This window comes from Podarcis erhardii, assembly GCF_964252035.2.
Source record: "Podarcis erhardii genome assembly, chromosome: W".
Lineage (NCBI taxonomy): Eukaryota > Metazoa > Chordata > Lepidosauria > Squamata > Lacertidae > Podarcis > Podarcis erhardii.
In genome coordinates, this window is record NC_138506.1 from 22,797,318 (window position 1) to 22,813,410 (window position 16,093).

The 16,093-nt window shown below is 40.6% G+C and overlaps 2 protein-coding genes across 2 annotated transcripts in view; both read left to right on the forward strand.

The window, feature by feature from the left end:
- Positions 1-5,355, forward strand: part of LOC309333174 (coiled-coil domain-containing protein 180-like) — a gene marked incomplete at its 3' end in the record, with an annotated part of 122,519 nt that extends 117,164 nt beyond the window's left edge. Inside the window, exons 5-7 of the mRNA XM_081846574.1 lie at positions 294-345; positions 4,583-4,640; positions 5,254-5,355. Coding sequence (XP_081702700.1) covers positions 294-345; positions 4,583-4,640; positions 5,254-5,355 — 212 coding nt within the window. The remainder of the gene's footprint in view (positions 1-293; positions 346-4,582; positions 4,641-5,253) is intronic.
- Positions 1-16,093, forward strand: part of LOC309333228 (putative CENPB DNA-binding domain-containing protein 1) — a 387,332-nt gene that overhangs the window by 63,440 nt on the left and 307,799 nt on the right. The gene's annotated exons all lie outside the window — the stretch shown is intronic.

A 16,093-nucleotide genomic window follows, 5' to 3' on the forward strand; every position in this document is an offset into this window, starting at 1 on the left:
CAAGCCCCCCCCCCTTTTATTGTCTGTAAGCCACTTTTATTTAAGTAACTGTAACAAAACATATAAGAATGAGTAACTATGAACTTGTGCATAAAACTGAAGACGGAACTAAAATGTGGCAGGCTTCTTTAGCAGCATGGGAATGTCAGCTAACCCAGTGGTTTTGTAAAAACAACAACAACAACACATTACTATTTTTTAATGTAGAAGGGTCTGTAATCTCTCTCTTTATGCTAGCCTGGCATGAGTTCTACAGCTGTGCATACAGTCTAATCTCTCTCCCTCCCTCCCAGTTCCTGAGAATAAAAACAGTGACATTGTGGAACGTATCTCAGAGAGCAGGAGGTGTGAGATTTTTAGACCAGCTTCTGCCCATCTGAAGCTGAAGCCGATACTGGCTCATCTTATCTGGAGCCAGAAGCAGAGCGTCGTCACACACACAGCGGAAGGATGAGCAGTATGTGCCACATTCTTAACTTTATTTACACTTCTATGCTGAGAGAATACAAACATACATCTTTCCTCTGCGAGAGCAGAGAAGCAACTCCTCTCGGAAAAAAGAACACCGAGAGAACAGGGAAAAACAGGAAACCAGTGAACGTCACATCCAGTCTCCCATTCCCGTGGGAACCCAACAGCAACTCTGACTGTGGAATGCAAAACAAAGCCTTGTGACTGTGTTTGCTGCTCAGTGAGGGAAACAGAAACCAACATCCTCCCCCTTTCTGTGAACATCACTGGGCAGCGTGTTCATACAATATCAGTGCAAACCCAACTTCTGCACATAGGTACAGTGTCGATCCCTTGATACAATCTTGGACAATACATCAGCAGGAATTTCATTACCTGGCATATAGGAAACCGTTACGAGTTCCTTCTGAATACGTTCCCTAGCATGTTGCAGTTTCAATTGCAAATGCTTCGTGCTTTGCTTACAACCTTCAGAATTCAGCAAAGCCAAACATGCTTTGTTGTCCTGGTAAACCTGGATTGGACATTTGACAGGAATTTTCATGTCTTTGCACAATTGTAACAACCATTCACAATCTTTAAGTGAATAAGAAATCTCTTTGGAGGTCTGCCTTTTGTGGCTCTTTGTGACCTGTGAATTAGCCGTAGGTCTTCAACACTCTCCTCTTCCTTCTTAGGAGAAAAGTGACCTATAGTGAACAATGGTTCCTCCAATTCTTGATCAGAGCTTTCAGAGGGTCGCATAGAGGCTTTCGCACTCTTGAAATCCTCTGAATCACCCGATTCAGTTTCAGACTCAGAATCAGGACCTTCATCAGTGGGTGTGGGTTGTTGCGGCAGCTGTGGCTGTTGCTGCTGCTTTTGCTGTTGCCTATCCTCAGTCTCATCACTGTCATCAGGATAACATTGGAAAATTCCCACATTCTCCCCCCACTTGGCATTGTACTCAACACTTCTTGTGAGCCTAATTGTCTTAGAGTCAGTCATCATTATTCTGTAAGAACCTTTCTGATAACCTAGAAAGATACCATGCAATCCACGCTTGCCTAACTTGGAGCTTTGTGGTGTGTAAACCCACATGTCAGAACCAAAAATTCTCATGTGTTTGATGTAAGGTTTCTTGCCAAACATCTTCTCATAGGGGGTACAACCAATCGCTGAAGATAACCTGTGATTATAACTGTAAACAAAACAAGAGAGAGATTCAGCCCAATAACTCTCTGGAAGATTTGCATCATGCAGCAAGGTTTTTAACCCTTGAAGCAATGTCTAATTTGCCCTCTCGCAAAGTCCATTCTGCCATGGCGAGCGAGGACTAGACAAATCGTGTTGAATTCCTTTCTCAGTCAGAAAAGCCTCAAACTGCTGAGAAGTGAATCCCCCCCCCCCCCACGATCAGAGAAAAGAGTCTTTATTTTCTTACCACGCACATTTTCCAACCAAGCACAGAATCCCTTGAACCTTGGAAAAGCCTCTGATTTCTGCTTGAGATTGTACACATAAATATACCTGGAAAATGCATCAATGAGAACCATGAAGTACCTGTTTCCACCCAAAGAGGGCGATAGTGGACCAACCAAATCAGCATGAACAACCTGGTATGGTTCTGTAGCTTGCCTACTAGACACCTTACCTTTTGCAGCCATTTTCACCTTGTTTGCTGCGCATGCCTTACACTTCATGTGGTACCTGCAGGGTTTAATAGTCATACCTTCAACCAAGGCAGGCATTTTAGATACTGCCTCAAAATGTAAATGACCAAATTTCCTGTGATAATCATGAATACATCCTGCATGCAAACCTTTGTTAGAACCTGCAATGCAACAAGTTTCATCCTGCACATCATCATCAAAATACAAAACAAACAAATGATCAACATATTCAGCAGGCAATACATAATCGTTTTTCTTTGTGATGGTGCACTTCTTGTTCTTGAAGGAAACGTCAATGTTCCGTTCATTCAGCTGCGCAACACTGAGTAGATTGTGTGTGGCATCTGGAACGTAGAGCACATCTTGTATCAACAAGTCCAAACTGTGAAGAACAACAGTTCCGTAGCCTTGACTGGGGATTGTGTGGTCATCCGCCTGGTGAATCGCACCTTCCTGCGGTGTAAAAGACACGAACAGTCGCTTATCGTTGCATAAGTGGTGCGTTGCGCCCGTATCCACCACGAAGAAAGATCTAGACGTCTTCTGGACCTTTGCAACCTTTGGAGTGAAGCGTGAGACCATTGCCCTTTGCTGCGTTGTCCTGGACACCGGACCTTTGCCTTTGCCTTTGCCTTTTTTGCGCGATGAGCTTTCGCTGCGCTGCTCTGTCTTGGCCCTGGGATATCTGCATTCCCTCTTCATATGGCCTAGACGTCCACACGAGTAGCATTTCACTGCCTTCACAGCTTTGGCGCCATCTGGTGGTTCCACTGCATTCTGGGATGACGTCTGTGAAGACTCCCCCTTACCCATGCAGCTAGCACTTCGGCGGTCTGCTTCATTCAGAATCACGGCAGTAACATGCGCTACTGTGATCTGAGCAGTTGGCTGAACAGCAATCTGAGTGGCAACGGACTCCCAACTTGAACCCAAAGAATGTAGTATCATGAAGGAATACACAGCCTCTGGAAAAGTGAGTCCTCTCTGTTGCAGCTCATGTCTCAGATTCTGCATCTCCATCAGATGTGTACGCACATCTGCACCTTCAGCAAGTGCCATATCATGCAGCTTGGCATAGTAGAACAAAGAAGCACCAGCCTCTGTTCTCAAATGAGAATCTCTCAAAGTGTCCCAAATTTCTCTGGCTGAGGTCTTATCACGCAACAGACAGAGCTCTTCTGGGGAGACTATCAATGTAAGAGTTCCCCTTGCTTTGGAATCCTTAGCTGCCCATTCATCTGTTATTGGAGCTGGGGGGGGGGGGGCGTCTGAAATAACTGTAAACAGACCTTCTTTTCGCAGAATAGCCTCTGCATAGAGAACCCAGTTCGCGTAATTCTTTTTATTGAGCTTAGGAATCCCAAAAGCATTGGCCAGTCCTGCATTAGCCATCTCTGCTGCTTTAAATCAAGCTGCGTCTGTGTTTACTGCAGCTTCATTCCAAAAGCACTTTTAAAAGTACTTTTTTTCCAAACCTCTGCCTGTGAGCCTGTGCCACGGCAAACGGCTTTAAAAGTTCAAAGTCCAGCCATTAAGCCATTAATTAGGAGTTGGCAGGCTGCCCGGAGCATGAGCACATACCTCTCATCAATCATCTTGACGCGCAGAGCAGATAACACCAATCCGTCTCTCTGTTCCTCTGCCGGCAGTCCGATTCGACTTTGTGGAGTTTGGAACAGACAGGGTTAAAACTCCGTGGTGTCCTGCATCTGGGAGGGGCCTGAAGCAGGGCCGTACGTCACAGGCTTTGTCTGTGAGAGTTGCTTTCGGTTCTGACTGAGAGACACAGCTCAACGGAGAGGCTGTGAGTCTGTGTGCTTTTGGAAGCACGGAGAGATGCCGGAATGGCGGAGGCTTCTGACGGGAAAGAGACTGATTTATGGCTTGTAAATAAACACTTCTAGAGATAAGAACCGATCTGTCTTTGGACTTAATTTATCCCTTTCTCACATGGACTCAGGACCGCTGCATTTACTCTGCTATCCTGCCAGGTCAGCGCTTCCAAGCAGAGCTGCCCAGAGGAAGCGTGACTGGACGGAGCATTTATATTCAATATACGCATAGACTTCTGGGCCCATAACCAAAAATGTGAGATTTTTAGACCAGCTTCTGCCCATCTGAAGTTGAAGCTGATACTGGCTCATCTTATCTGGAGCCAGAAGCAGAGCGTCGTCACACACACAGCGGAAGGATGAGCAGTATGTGCCACATTCTTAACTTTATTTACACTTCTATGCTGAGAGAATACAAACATACATCTTTCCTCTGCGAGAGCAGAGAAGCAACTCCTCTCGGGAAAAAAGAACACCGAGAGAACAGGGAAAAACAGGAAACCAGTGAACGTCACATCCAGTCTCCCATTCCCGTGGGAACCCAACAGCAACTCTGACTGTGGAATGCAAAACAAAGCCTTGTGACTGTGTTTGCTGCTCAGTGAGGGAAACAGAAACCAACAGGAGGTGCCGTTACGAAGAGATGGTGGTGACGCTACGGCAGGAATTGGCACGCGTTGGGAAGGTAGGCAGCCCTCTTCACTACTTTAGTACATCACTATTGATAGTACTAGGGATGGGATAATCTGTCCATTTGCAATGTGAAGCCAATGTGGTGTAGTGGCTTGAGTGCTGGTCTAGGACCTGGAAGACTAGGGTTCAATTTTATCCACTTGGCCATGGAGGTGACCTTGGGCCAGCCACTCACTCTCAGCGTAACGTAACTCACAGGGTTGTTGCAGTGAAGATAAAATGGGGAGGAGGAGAACCATGTACACCACATTGAGCTTCTTGGAGGAAAGGTGGGATGTAAATGTAATAAAGAAATAAAGCTCAGTTCTCTCCGTTTCTCATTTCTTCCTATCTTAAATTCAGTTTTCCACTTTTTGCAACAATTTGTGAGTTTTTGCTTTAAATCCTCATGAAAATATGTTACTGTTTTAGTACAGATCTCTCTAAATGTTTTGTGTTCAGTTTTGACTGTATAGTTTTATGCAAGAAATTCCCCCTTATGTGCATTTTCATTTTATTTTTCACTTATGTGACACATTTTTCTAATACATATATATTGATGCACTTTGGCAAGTGTTACCCATCAGATGGCAATTGTTACCCATCTGATCATCTTCTCTGTTCAGGAAATGGAGGGGTGTTTCTTGGAGCCTGGGAAGCTATTTCTGACCAAGCTGTCAGAATCCGATCGCACCATTGAGTCCCTTTTCCAAGTTTCTTTTTTATGATTTTTTTAAAATTTCAAATAAAAAAGAATTTTTAGTCATACATTTTCAATACAATCACAAATACATATTTTTGACTTCCATCAGTTCATCCGTGTTCTCGTCTTTATACTGCAAGTTCAAAATTTGTCATTGTCTTTTATCTTAAAATCCACCTACTCCCCCTCTTCCCTTTTTTACAATGTTTCTATACATATTTCTTCACAAAGCTTCCTGTAAACCCACAAACGTTATTTGTTCATCACATATGCTTTTCATATAATTGACAAATTTACTCCAGTCCTCAGTGAACTTGTGATCTCGTTGGTTTCGGACTGTTAATTTATCTAGTTCTGCGTAGTTTGTTAATTTCATCCTCCACTCTTCTATAGATGGTAGTTCCTCCTGTTTCCATTTTTGGGCCAGTAGTATCCTTGCTGCCGTCACTGCATATAGAAATAATTTCTGATCTTTTCTATTTATTTCATTTCCAAACATTCCTAACAAAAAAGCTTCTGGTTTTTTAGCAAATGTATATTTCAACATCTTTTTCAACTCATTATATATCTGTTCCCAGAATACTTTAACCTTATTACACTCCCGCCACATATGGTAAAATATTCCTTCTTTTTCTTTACATTTCCAACATTTATTACTTACTTTATACAATTTTGCTAGTTTTACTGGAGTGATATACCATCTATAAACCATCTTCATCACATTTTCTTTCAGTGCAGTACAGGCTGTAAATTTTATCCTTTCATTCCATAATTTATTCCACTCATCAAATTGTATATTATACCCAAAATCCCTGGCCCATTGAATCATTACTGATTTTACCTCTTCATCTTTAGTATGCCATTCTAGCAACAATTTATACATTTTTGACAGGTTTTTAATTTCATTACTCACTATTTCTTTTTGAAACTTTGACTCTTTTTCCGAAAAGCCTCTCTCTTTTAACTCTTTTTTAAACATTTCATTAATCTGATAGTAATGCAACCAATCATTAACATATTCCTTGACATTCTCATATGGTTTTAACTTCCATTTTCCCTCTTCTTTAATAATCAAATCCCCGTAAGTTATCCACCCCCCTTTCATGTTAATTTTTTTCACACTCATAACTTCTAAAGATGATAACCAATGGGGTATTTTTGCTTCTAATAGGTTTTTATACCTATCCCATACTTCTATCAGAGATCTTCGAAATATGTGGCTTGCAAAACCTTTATGAACTTTTTTCTTATCATACCATAAATAAGCGTGCCATCCAAATCTATTATCAAATCCTTCCAAGTCCAACAATTCCGTATTTTCTAATTTCACCCACTCCTTTAACCAACAGAGGCAAGATGCTTCGTAATATAATTTCAAGCCTCCTCTTTCTTTCGCATCTGTCAACAATTTAAATTTTATTCTAGGCTTCTTGCCCTGCCAGATATATCTTGAAATTATTTTTTGCCAATCTTTAAATATAGTTGCCTGTTTTAAAACCGGAATTGTCTGGAATAAAAATAACATTTTCGGCAAAACACTCATCTTTATCATTGACATTCTTCCCCAGAATGATAATTTCATCCTTCCCCACACCTCTAGATCTCTTTTAATTCCATTCCACATTGGTATATAATTATTTTGAAATAAATCAATATTTTTGGGGGTCACCCAAATTCCCAAGTATTTAACTTTTTTCACCACTTCAATCTCAGTCTGTTGTTGCATTATTTCTATCATATCTTGATCCATATTTTTAACAATCATTTTCGTTTTCTTTCTATTCAAAATAAAACCTGCCATTTTACCAATTTGTTCTATTTCCTCTAGTACTTCTTTGGTACTTTTTAACGGTTCCTCCACTGTTAAAACCAAATCATCAGCAAATGCTTTGACTTTGTATTCATTTCGACCAACTGTAACTCCCTTAATTTTTTCATTTTTCCTTACTGATCTTAGGAGAACCTCCAGTACCATGATGAAAAGTAGCGGTGACAGAGGACAACCCTGTCTTGTGCCTTTAGCTATTTTAATCTTTTCTGTTAGCACATTATTTACTATCAACTTTGCTGTTTGTTCTGTATATATCGCTTTGATACCATTGAAAATCCCTTGACCTAAGTCCATCATCTCTAAATTCTTCAACATAAATTCCCAAGATATATTATCAAAGGCCTTTTCAGGGTCCACAAATATTAGCATAGCTTGTTTATCATTCCTGGCAGTCAGATATTCCACAATGTCTATTATATTTCTTATATTATCTTTCATCTGTCTGCCAGGTAGAAAACCTGCTTGATCTTTATGAATATAGTCTTGCAATATTTTTTCCAACCTTTTCGCTAATATGCTTGCAAATATTTTATAATCGTTGTTCAATAAAGATATTGGCCTATAATTTTTAACTTGTGTCAAATCTGAGTCTTGTTTAGGAATGAATGTAATAAAAGGATCTTCTTTCAAAGTGTCAGGGATTTCTCTTTCCTTCAAAATGTTGTTCATAACTTCTCTTAAAGGCCCAAGTAAGATATGTCTCATTTCCTTATAATATCTTGCCGTAAGTCCATCTGCTCCTGGAGTTTTTCCTCTTTTCAACTCTTTAATTGCTTTATCAATCTCATCATTTTCAATTGGGGTATTCAGTTGGTCTTTTCTATCAGTCGGGATCTTCTGCACCCCTTTCATCCTTAAAAATTCTTCAATTTTTTTATTATTGCTCTTCTCCTTTTTTATATATAAGTTCCTATAAAAATCCACAAGTCCTCTTCTGATATCTTTCGGATTCTCCATTTCCTTTCCTTCTACGATGATCCTATTGATTGTGTTTTGTTCCTTCCTTTTCTTAATCTGCCAGGCCAATAATTTCCCTGATTTATTTGCAAATTCAAAGTTTTTTTGTTTCATCCTCTTTATATTCCATTCTACTTCTTTATTAATTATCATTGCAAATTGTGATTGTAGAATCTTTATATTTTGTTTTATTTTCACATTGTTTGGCCTTTTAATTAACTTTTTCTCATTTTCCATTATCTGCTTTAAAATCGCTTTCTTTCCCTTTTCTCTATATTTATTCTTGATCGAATTCTGTTGAATAAAGAAGCCCCTCATTACAGCTTTACTTGCGTCCCATAAGTATTCATTTTTGTACCTTTGTTACAATTGTTTACAAAGTAGTCTGTTAAGTTTTTTTGGGCTTTCTCCACAATCTTTTGGTCATCAAGAAGCTATTCATTCAATCTCCATCTAAAAGATTTTTCCTCGAATCCTTTCATTACAAACTTTAATGCACTATGATCCGAAAGTACCTTTGGTTGAATTTCAATCTCTAAAATTCTTGGCGTAAGTTCATTGGAGATCCACACCTGATCGATTCTTGACATTGATTCATTTGGTTCCGAGTGAAATGTGAATTGGTTTTCTAACGGATGTCTTAGTCTCCAAATATCTATTAAATTACAGTTCTCTGTTAAAGAAAAAAACGTTTTTGGTAGTTTCCCTTCTCTTGTCAATCCTTTTGCTCTCAGCCTATCCATTTCCATTGAAACCACTCCATTCATATCACCCATTATTATAATCTTTCGATCCAGGTGCTCAAATTGTTTTTCTTCCAAACTCTTAAAAATTTCAGTCTTATTTCCATTTGGTGCGTAGATCCCGACTATTATCAATTTTTCTCCTTGCCAGATGATCCGGACTGCAATGATTCTTCCTTCTTCATCCTTGAATAGTTGCTGAGCTTCAATTTTGTTTTTTATATACAGTACCACCCCTCTCTTCTTGCTCCTATCTGAAGAAATAAATTCATTTCCTAGTTTTTTATTAATTAGAATTCAGGAGTCTCAAAGCAGCTAACAATCTCCTTTCCCTTCCTCCAACACAACAAACACTCAGTGAGGTGAGTGGGGCTGAGAGACTTCAAAGAAGTGTGACTGGCCCAAGGTCACCCAGCAGCTGCATGTGGAGGAGCGGAGACTCGAACCCGGTTCCCCAGATTACGTGACTACCACTCTTAACCACTACACCACGCCAGGCCCTCCTGTCTTCCACTGCCTCCCGCACTTTGCTCAAACTCATGCTGGTAGCTTCGAGAACACTGTCCCACCATCTCGTCCTTTGCCGTCCCCTTCTCCTAGTGCCCCCCATCTTTCCCAACATCATAGCAAGGGTGTTGAGACCCCGCAGCCACCCCCTCGTTGGAAATAACTCACACAAGGACACGGATATTAGGTTTATGTCACTGGGCAAATTTTGGCCACAACTTTATTGAAATTAAAGAATGTGAGCGCTATTGGCTTAGGCATTGATTGGACCTGACTACAGTGGTGCCCCGCAAGACGAACGCCTCGCAAGACGGAAAACCCGCTAGACGAAAGGGTTTTCCGTTTTGGAGGCGCTTCGCAAAACCAATTTCCCTATGGGCTTGCTTCGCAAGACGAAAATGTCTTGCGAGTTCCTGCGGGTTTTTTCCCCTTTCCCCCCCTTTTTCTAAGCCGCTAAGCCGCTTATCAGCTGATCGGCTAAGCCGATAAGCCGCTAAGCCGCTAATAGCGCTAACCCGTTAAGCTGTCAATGGGCTTGCTTCGCAAGACGAAAAACCGCTAGACGAAGAGACTCGCGGAACGGATTAATTTCGTCTTGCGAGGCACCACTGTATATCTGACTCCTGCCCATTGTGCAGGAAGTCCCAGTAAGGGTAAGCCACCAGTAGGGGGAGCCCAAACCAACTCAAGCTCCCCCTGGTGTTCCCTCGGGGTCATGTCAAGGCCTTAGCCCCCCAGCTGGGCTTCAGACTAGATCAACACCCCCGGATTCCTTTAACGGAATACCCTTAAGCATGGAGGGGCAGGTGATGGCCACACCTCCCCTCCCTCACACAAGGTCAAACAATGCCTAACCGCAACCCTAACAAAGTTGTGACGATTGCTACGAGGTAGGCGAAAGCCAAGTGTCCAGTGCCAATTTGCCAAGTGGTAAAATTCCTACCAGGCCCCTCGGACAACCAAGGCGACCAACCGTAGTCCATAGCAAGGCCATTGCCTAACCTGCAAAATAGGGGGGGAGGGCGGGTGATTGAGGAAGCGAGCCAAAGAGGAAGTTCTCTGGGGGTTGGCTGGCCCGGCTCTGACGTGGCCGGGATCCCATAGGCAACGGGGGACAGAGTGCCCCGCCCCTGGTGGGGAGTGGGTGGCCACATGGTCCACCGCAACTCCTCCCCACTGGGAAGTGGAGCGGATTTCCCAAGACATATCCTGTATTTGCATGTTACCCCAACACATTCCTCCTATGTTAATCATGTATAACCCTCCCCTTTTCTGATGGAGTGGTGATGTTTAGCGAACTGTCTGCTGGGATAAGATAGGAACTTTTAAAAGTCCTTGTCACCCCGTTCTCGGGGTTCAATTCCTCTCTGAACCTGTTGCGCTATTTGCTCCGGTTGGGGGCGGGACTCCTTCTTTGTTCCGCAGGGACCCACGGGCTCTGAGCAGCCTCCCACCTGGATTTTTCCGTAACAACAGAAACCCGACTAACCCTCTTGAGAGAAGAAAGGTGGCTTTTGCTCCCGCTGCAATGTTGTAATCTAAATAAGCACATCTTCCTTCCTACAGGTGAATAGTAGCCACCTATCTGGGGGGAAATAAAGTGGTATGCTGAGAGACATGGTTACGGTGGAGAGCAAATCTGTGTTCAACAATCCGAACATCCCAAGAGAAACCAGATGGCAGCTTTTTTTTACTGTGTCCACAGAACTCAATGAAAGCCTGTGGGATGTAAACACAGGAGCAGTCAATGACAACATTCCTAGAGTGTACATATTAGAACATGGGGAGGGATGTCTGTCCAGCAAGCAGGTAAACTTCCTGGGGACGGACTTCCTCCGCATGTGACCAGAGGTGGGTGTGGCCTCACCTGTGCAGGTAAATGATAAAAGCACAGGGCAGGCAGCCATCTCTCTCTCTTGCCTCTTGCCTCTCTCATCTTCATCTTTCGAAGAAGCAGGATGCCCTCTTGGCTCTCAGCCAAGAGAGGAGGCTAGGACTATCTTGCTGTAAGATAGATTCTGAATGTATTTTACCTTTTTAAGCCTGTCTGCCTTCTGGGATCATATTGTGAACAGAATGTGAGTAAACTCTTTTATACTTTTATAAAGACTGTGTCGTGTCTTGTATTTTAAGAGGGATCAAAAGGGGGAAATTACCAGAGTAATTATTATAGAGGTTCTAGCGAACCTGTGCAGACGTTACCGTTGCGAACTTAAAAGGGGGAATGTTATAAACTCTGCTGATATTTTGGGAACTTGTTAGCACAAGTTGGACTAGGATATAATCTCAAAATATATCCTCTCCTGCATCCCTGAACATTCCCACAAAGCCAACCAATGGTTTTGCAGTTGCTTTCCATGGACATGGCCCTCCTGTCTTCCACTGCCTCCCGCAGTTTGGTCAAACTCATGCTGGTAGCTTCGAGAACACTGTCCCACCATCTCGTCCTCTGCCGTCCCCTTCTCCTAGTGCCCCCCATGTTTCCCAACATCAGGGTCTTTTCCAGGGAGTCTTCTCTTCTCATGAGGTGGCCAAAGTATTGGAGTCTCAGCTTCAGGATCTGTCCTTCCAGTGAGCACTCAGGGCTGATTTCCTTCAGAATGGAGCGGTTTGATCTTTTTGCAGTCCATGGGACTCTCAAGAGTCTCCTCCAGCACCAGAATTCAAAAGCATCAATTCTTTTTTTTTAAAAAAAAAAATATTTATTTATTTTTCCAGAAAAGGAAGAAACATCAAAACAATACAAAACAACAAAAACAATCTCCAATATACACCAAATAAAAAAGAAAAGAGAAAAATAAAAATAAAAATAAAAACTCCAATTTTTAAACTCATGTTTACAAAAACTTTCTTTCTTGACTTCCTCACGTCTCCCTTTTTTGTGTTCCTCTTTGTCCAATCAGATACAGCAAATCCTTACCCTCCTTCAAAACTCATTTCTAATTATTATAATCACTTCTATTATGTCTCCAATCTTTCCTCCTTATAATTAAACACCTTTAACATATTGTTTACTTTTAACATAATATAGCCTTATTCTTTCACCCTTTTTCAATTACATTTTTGCATACTTTTTTTAACACTGTATCACTAATGCCACATTATTTTCATATCTAACATCATTTTAACATTCATAAACTTTGCAGTGTTTCTGCAGATAGTTCTTAAACTTCTTCCAGTCCTCTTCCATCGCTTCTTCTCCCAGGTCTCGGATTCTGCCAGTCATTTCTGCCAGTTCCATGTAGTCTATTACTTGCATCTGCCATTCTTCCAAGGTGGGCAAATCTTGTGTCTTCCAGTATTTTGCGATGAGTATTCTTGCTGCTGTTGTTGCATACATAAAAAACGTTCTATCTTTCTTTAACACCAATTGGCCGACTATGCCCAAGAGAAAGGCCTCTGGTTTCTTAAGGAAGGTATATTTGAATACCTTTTTTAGTTCATTATATATCATCTCCCAGAAAGCCTTAATCTTCGGGCACGTCCACCAAAGATGAAAGAATGTGCCCTCAGTTTCTTTACATTTCCAACATTTATTATCAGGCAGGTGATAAATTTTAGCAAGCTTGACTGGGGTCATGTACCACCTATAAATCATTTTCATAATATTCTCTCTTAAGGCATTACATGCCGTAAACTTCATACCGGTGGTCCACAACTTTTCCCAGTCAGCAAACATAATGTTATGACCAATATCCTGTGCCCATTTAATCATAGCTGATTTAACTGTTTCATCCTGAGTATTCCATTTCAACAGCAAGTTATACATTCTTGAAAGAATCTTAGTTTTAGGTTCTAACAATTCTGTTTCTAATTTCGATTTTTCCACCTGGAAGCCCAATTTTTTGTCCATATTATAGGCCTCTCTTATTTGATAGTAATGAAGCCAGTCTCGCACTTTATCTTTTAATTTCTCAAAACTCTGCAGTTTCAATTTATCTCCTTCTTGTTCTAATATCTCCCAATATTTCGGCCATTTGGCCTCCATATTGAGTCTTTTCAGAGCCTTTGCCTCCATGGGTGACAACCACCTTGGGGTCTTGTTTTCCAGTAAATCTTTTTACCTTATCCAGACATTAACTAATTCTTTCCTGACAAGATGGTGTTTGAAAGCTTTGTGCGCTTTAACCTTGTCGTACCACAAATATGCATGCCATCCAAAAGCATTATTAAAGCCTTCCAAATCCAAGATGTTAGTGTTCTCTAGAAGCAGCCAGTCCTTCAACCAGCAGAAAGCTGCTGATTCATAGTAAAGTTTAAAGTCTGGCAGGGCAAACCCCCCTCTTTCCTTCACATCAGTTAATATTTTAAATTTTATTCTGGGCTTTTTGCCCTGCCAGACAAATCTAGAGATATCTCTCTGCCACCTCTTGAAACAATCCATCTTGTCCACAATCTGCAAAGTTTGAAACAAAAATAACATTTTTGGCAATACATTCATCTTTATAGCTGCAATTCGACCCAACAAGGAAAGCTTCAATTTAGACCATATTTCTAAATCTTTTTTTAACTTCTGACCAACATTTCTCATAATTGTCTTTAAATAAATTCAAATTTTTAGCGGTCATATTAATCCCCAGATATTTCACCTTCTTAACTAAAGTCAGACCAGTCTCATTCTGAAGCCTTTCTTTTTCAGTCTGAGTTAAGTTTTTCTCTAAAACCTTCGTTTTTGACTTGTTCAATTTAAATCCGGCCACCTGACCAAATTCTTGAATCAATTCTAATACCCTTTTCGTACTAGATTCTGGCTCCTGTAGTGTCAAAACTAGGTCATCTGCAAAGGCCTTCAATTTATATTGTTTGGCTCCGACCTGAATTCCTTTAATCAAGCGGTCCCTTCTAAACATGTTCAGCAGCACCTCCAGGACCGAAATAAATAATAATGGAGAAATAGGGCAACCCTGTCGTGTTCCTTTTTCTATCTTAAATTCTTCAGTCACCACGTTATTAACAATCAATTTAGCTTTTTGTTCTGAATAGATTGCACTTATACCATTTTCAAACCCTTGTCCCACCCCCATTCCCTTAAGATTTTTCTTCATAAAGCTCCAAGAAATATTATCAAAGGCCTTCTCCGCATCAATCAAAATTAAGGCAGCTTTTGTGTTAATATTCACTTGTAATATTTCCAAAATATCAATTATATTCCTTGTATTGTCAGACAAGTGTCTACCTGGGAGAAAGCCTGCCTGGTCCTTGTGAATCTCTTCTACTAATACTTTTTTTAGTCTGTTAGCTAAAATATCAGCAAAAATTTTGTAATCCACATTTAGATGGGATATGGGGCGGTAGTTCTTAAGTTGTGTCTTTTCAGACTCAGATTTTGGTATAAGCGTAATGAAAGCTTCTTTCCACGACTCCGGCGCCTTCTTCCCCTCCATGATTTCGTTACAAACCTCCTTTAATGGTTGGATTAAGTAGTCTTTTAAAGTTTTATAATACTTGGAGGTTAGCCCGTCCGGCCCTGGAGACTTGCCCAACTGCATGTTCTGAATGGCACCCTCAATCTCCTGTTCCGTAATTGTATAATTCAAAATTGTCTTTTTTTCTTGAGATATTTTTTGTAATCCATTGGATCTTAAAAATTGATCTATATCAGTCTCTTTCTGTGGCCCTTGTGTGTAAAGTTGTTTAAAATATCTCTGGAAACACCTTCTAATCTCCACCGGATTCTGAATGTTTTTCCCTTCTATCTCGAGGTTTGTAATAGTATTTAACTTCTGTCTTTTTTTCAACTGCCAAGCTAGCAGTTTCCCACATTTATTTGCCGATTCAAATGTCTTTTGCCTCATCTGTTTTATTTTCCATTCTACTTCTTGATTTATCAATTTCATATATTGTACTTGATATAGTTTAATTTCCCTCAAAATCTCCTTAGAATTGGGTTTCAACCTTAATTTCTTCTCCCCTTCTTTTATTTTTTCCAAAATTTTATCCTTTTTTTCATTTTGAGTCCTCTTTTTTTTAGCATTCTGTTGAATTAAAAACCCTCTCATGACCGCTTTACTTGCGTCCCAGATTACTCTTTTTTCTACCATAGTTCTCAAATTTACTTCAAAATAGTCTCTCAATGTCTTTTGGGCCTTCTTGATAATCTCTTGGTCTCGTAGTAGGGTGTCATTCATCTTCCATCTAAAGGAACCGGTTGGTGTTAGTTTCATTTCCATCTTTACAGCATTATGGTCGGAGCAAGTTCTTGGGCAGATTTCCACCTTTTTTATCTTAGGTGCCAGTGCTCTAGTTATCCATATCTGGTCAATTCTAGTCCATGTCAATTTGGCTTCAGAAAAGAATGTTCCTTCTCTTTCCAAGGGGTTTTTGGTTCTCCATATGTCAATTAAGTCCATATTGTCAGTCAGTTCGAAAAAAGTTTTTGGTAGTCTGCCCTCTTTTGTTACAGTCTGTTTCTGTGCCTTGTCCATGTTCATGGATACCACTCCATTCATATCTCCCATCATGATGATGTTATTATAGTCCATGTAGTCCAACATTGTCTCATGCAACTTCTTGTAAAACTCCGATTTCCCCTCGTTTGGTGCATAAATTCCTAAAATCAGAAATTTTTCTCCTTGAGTTTGAATTTCAATTGCCAAGATTCTTCCTTGTTCATCTTTAAAAATAAATTTTGGTGATAGGCTTTCTTTTGCATAAATGACCACTCCTCTCTTTTTAACCTTATCCGATGCGATAAACTCCTGGCCCAATCTTTTATTAATCAAAAC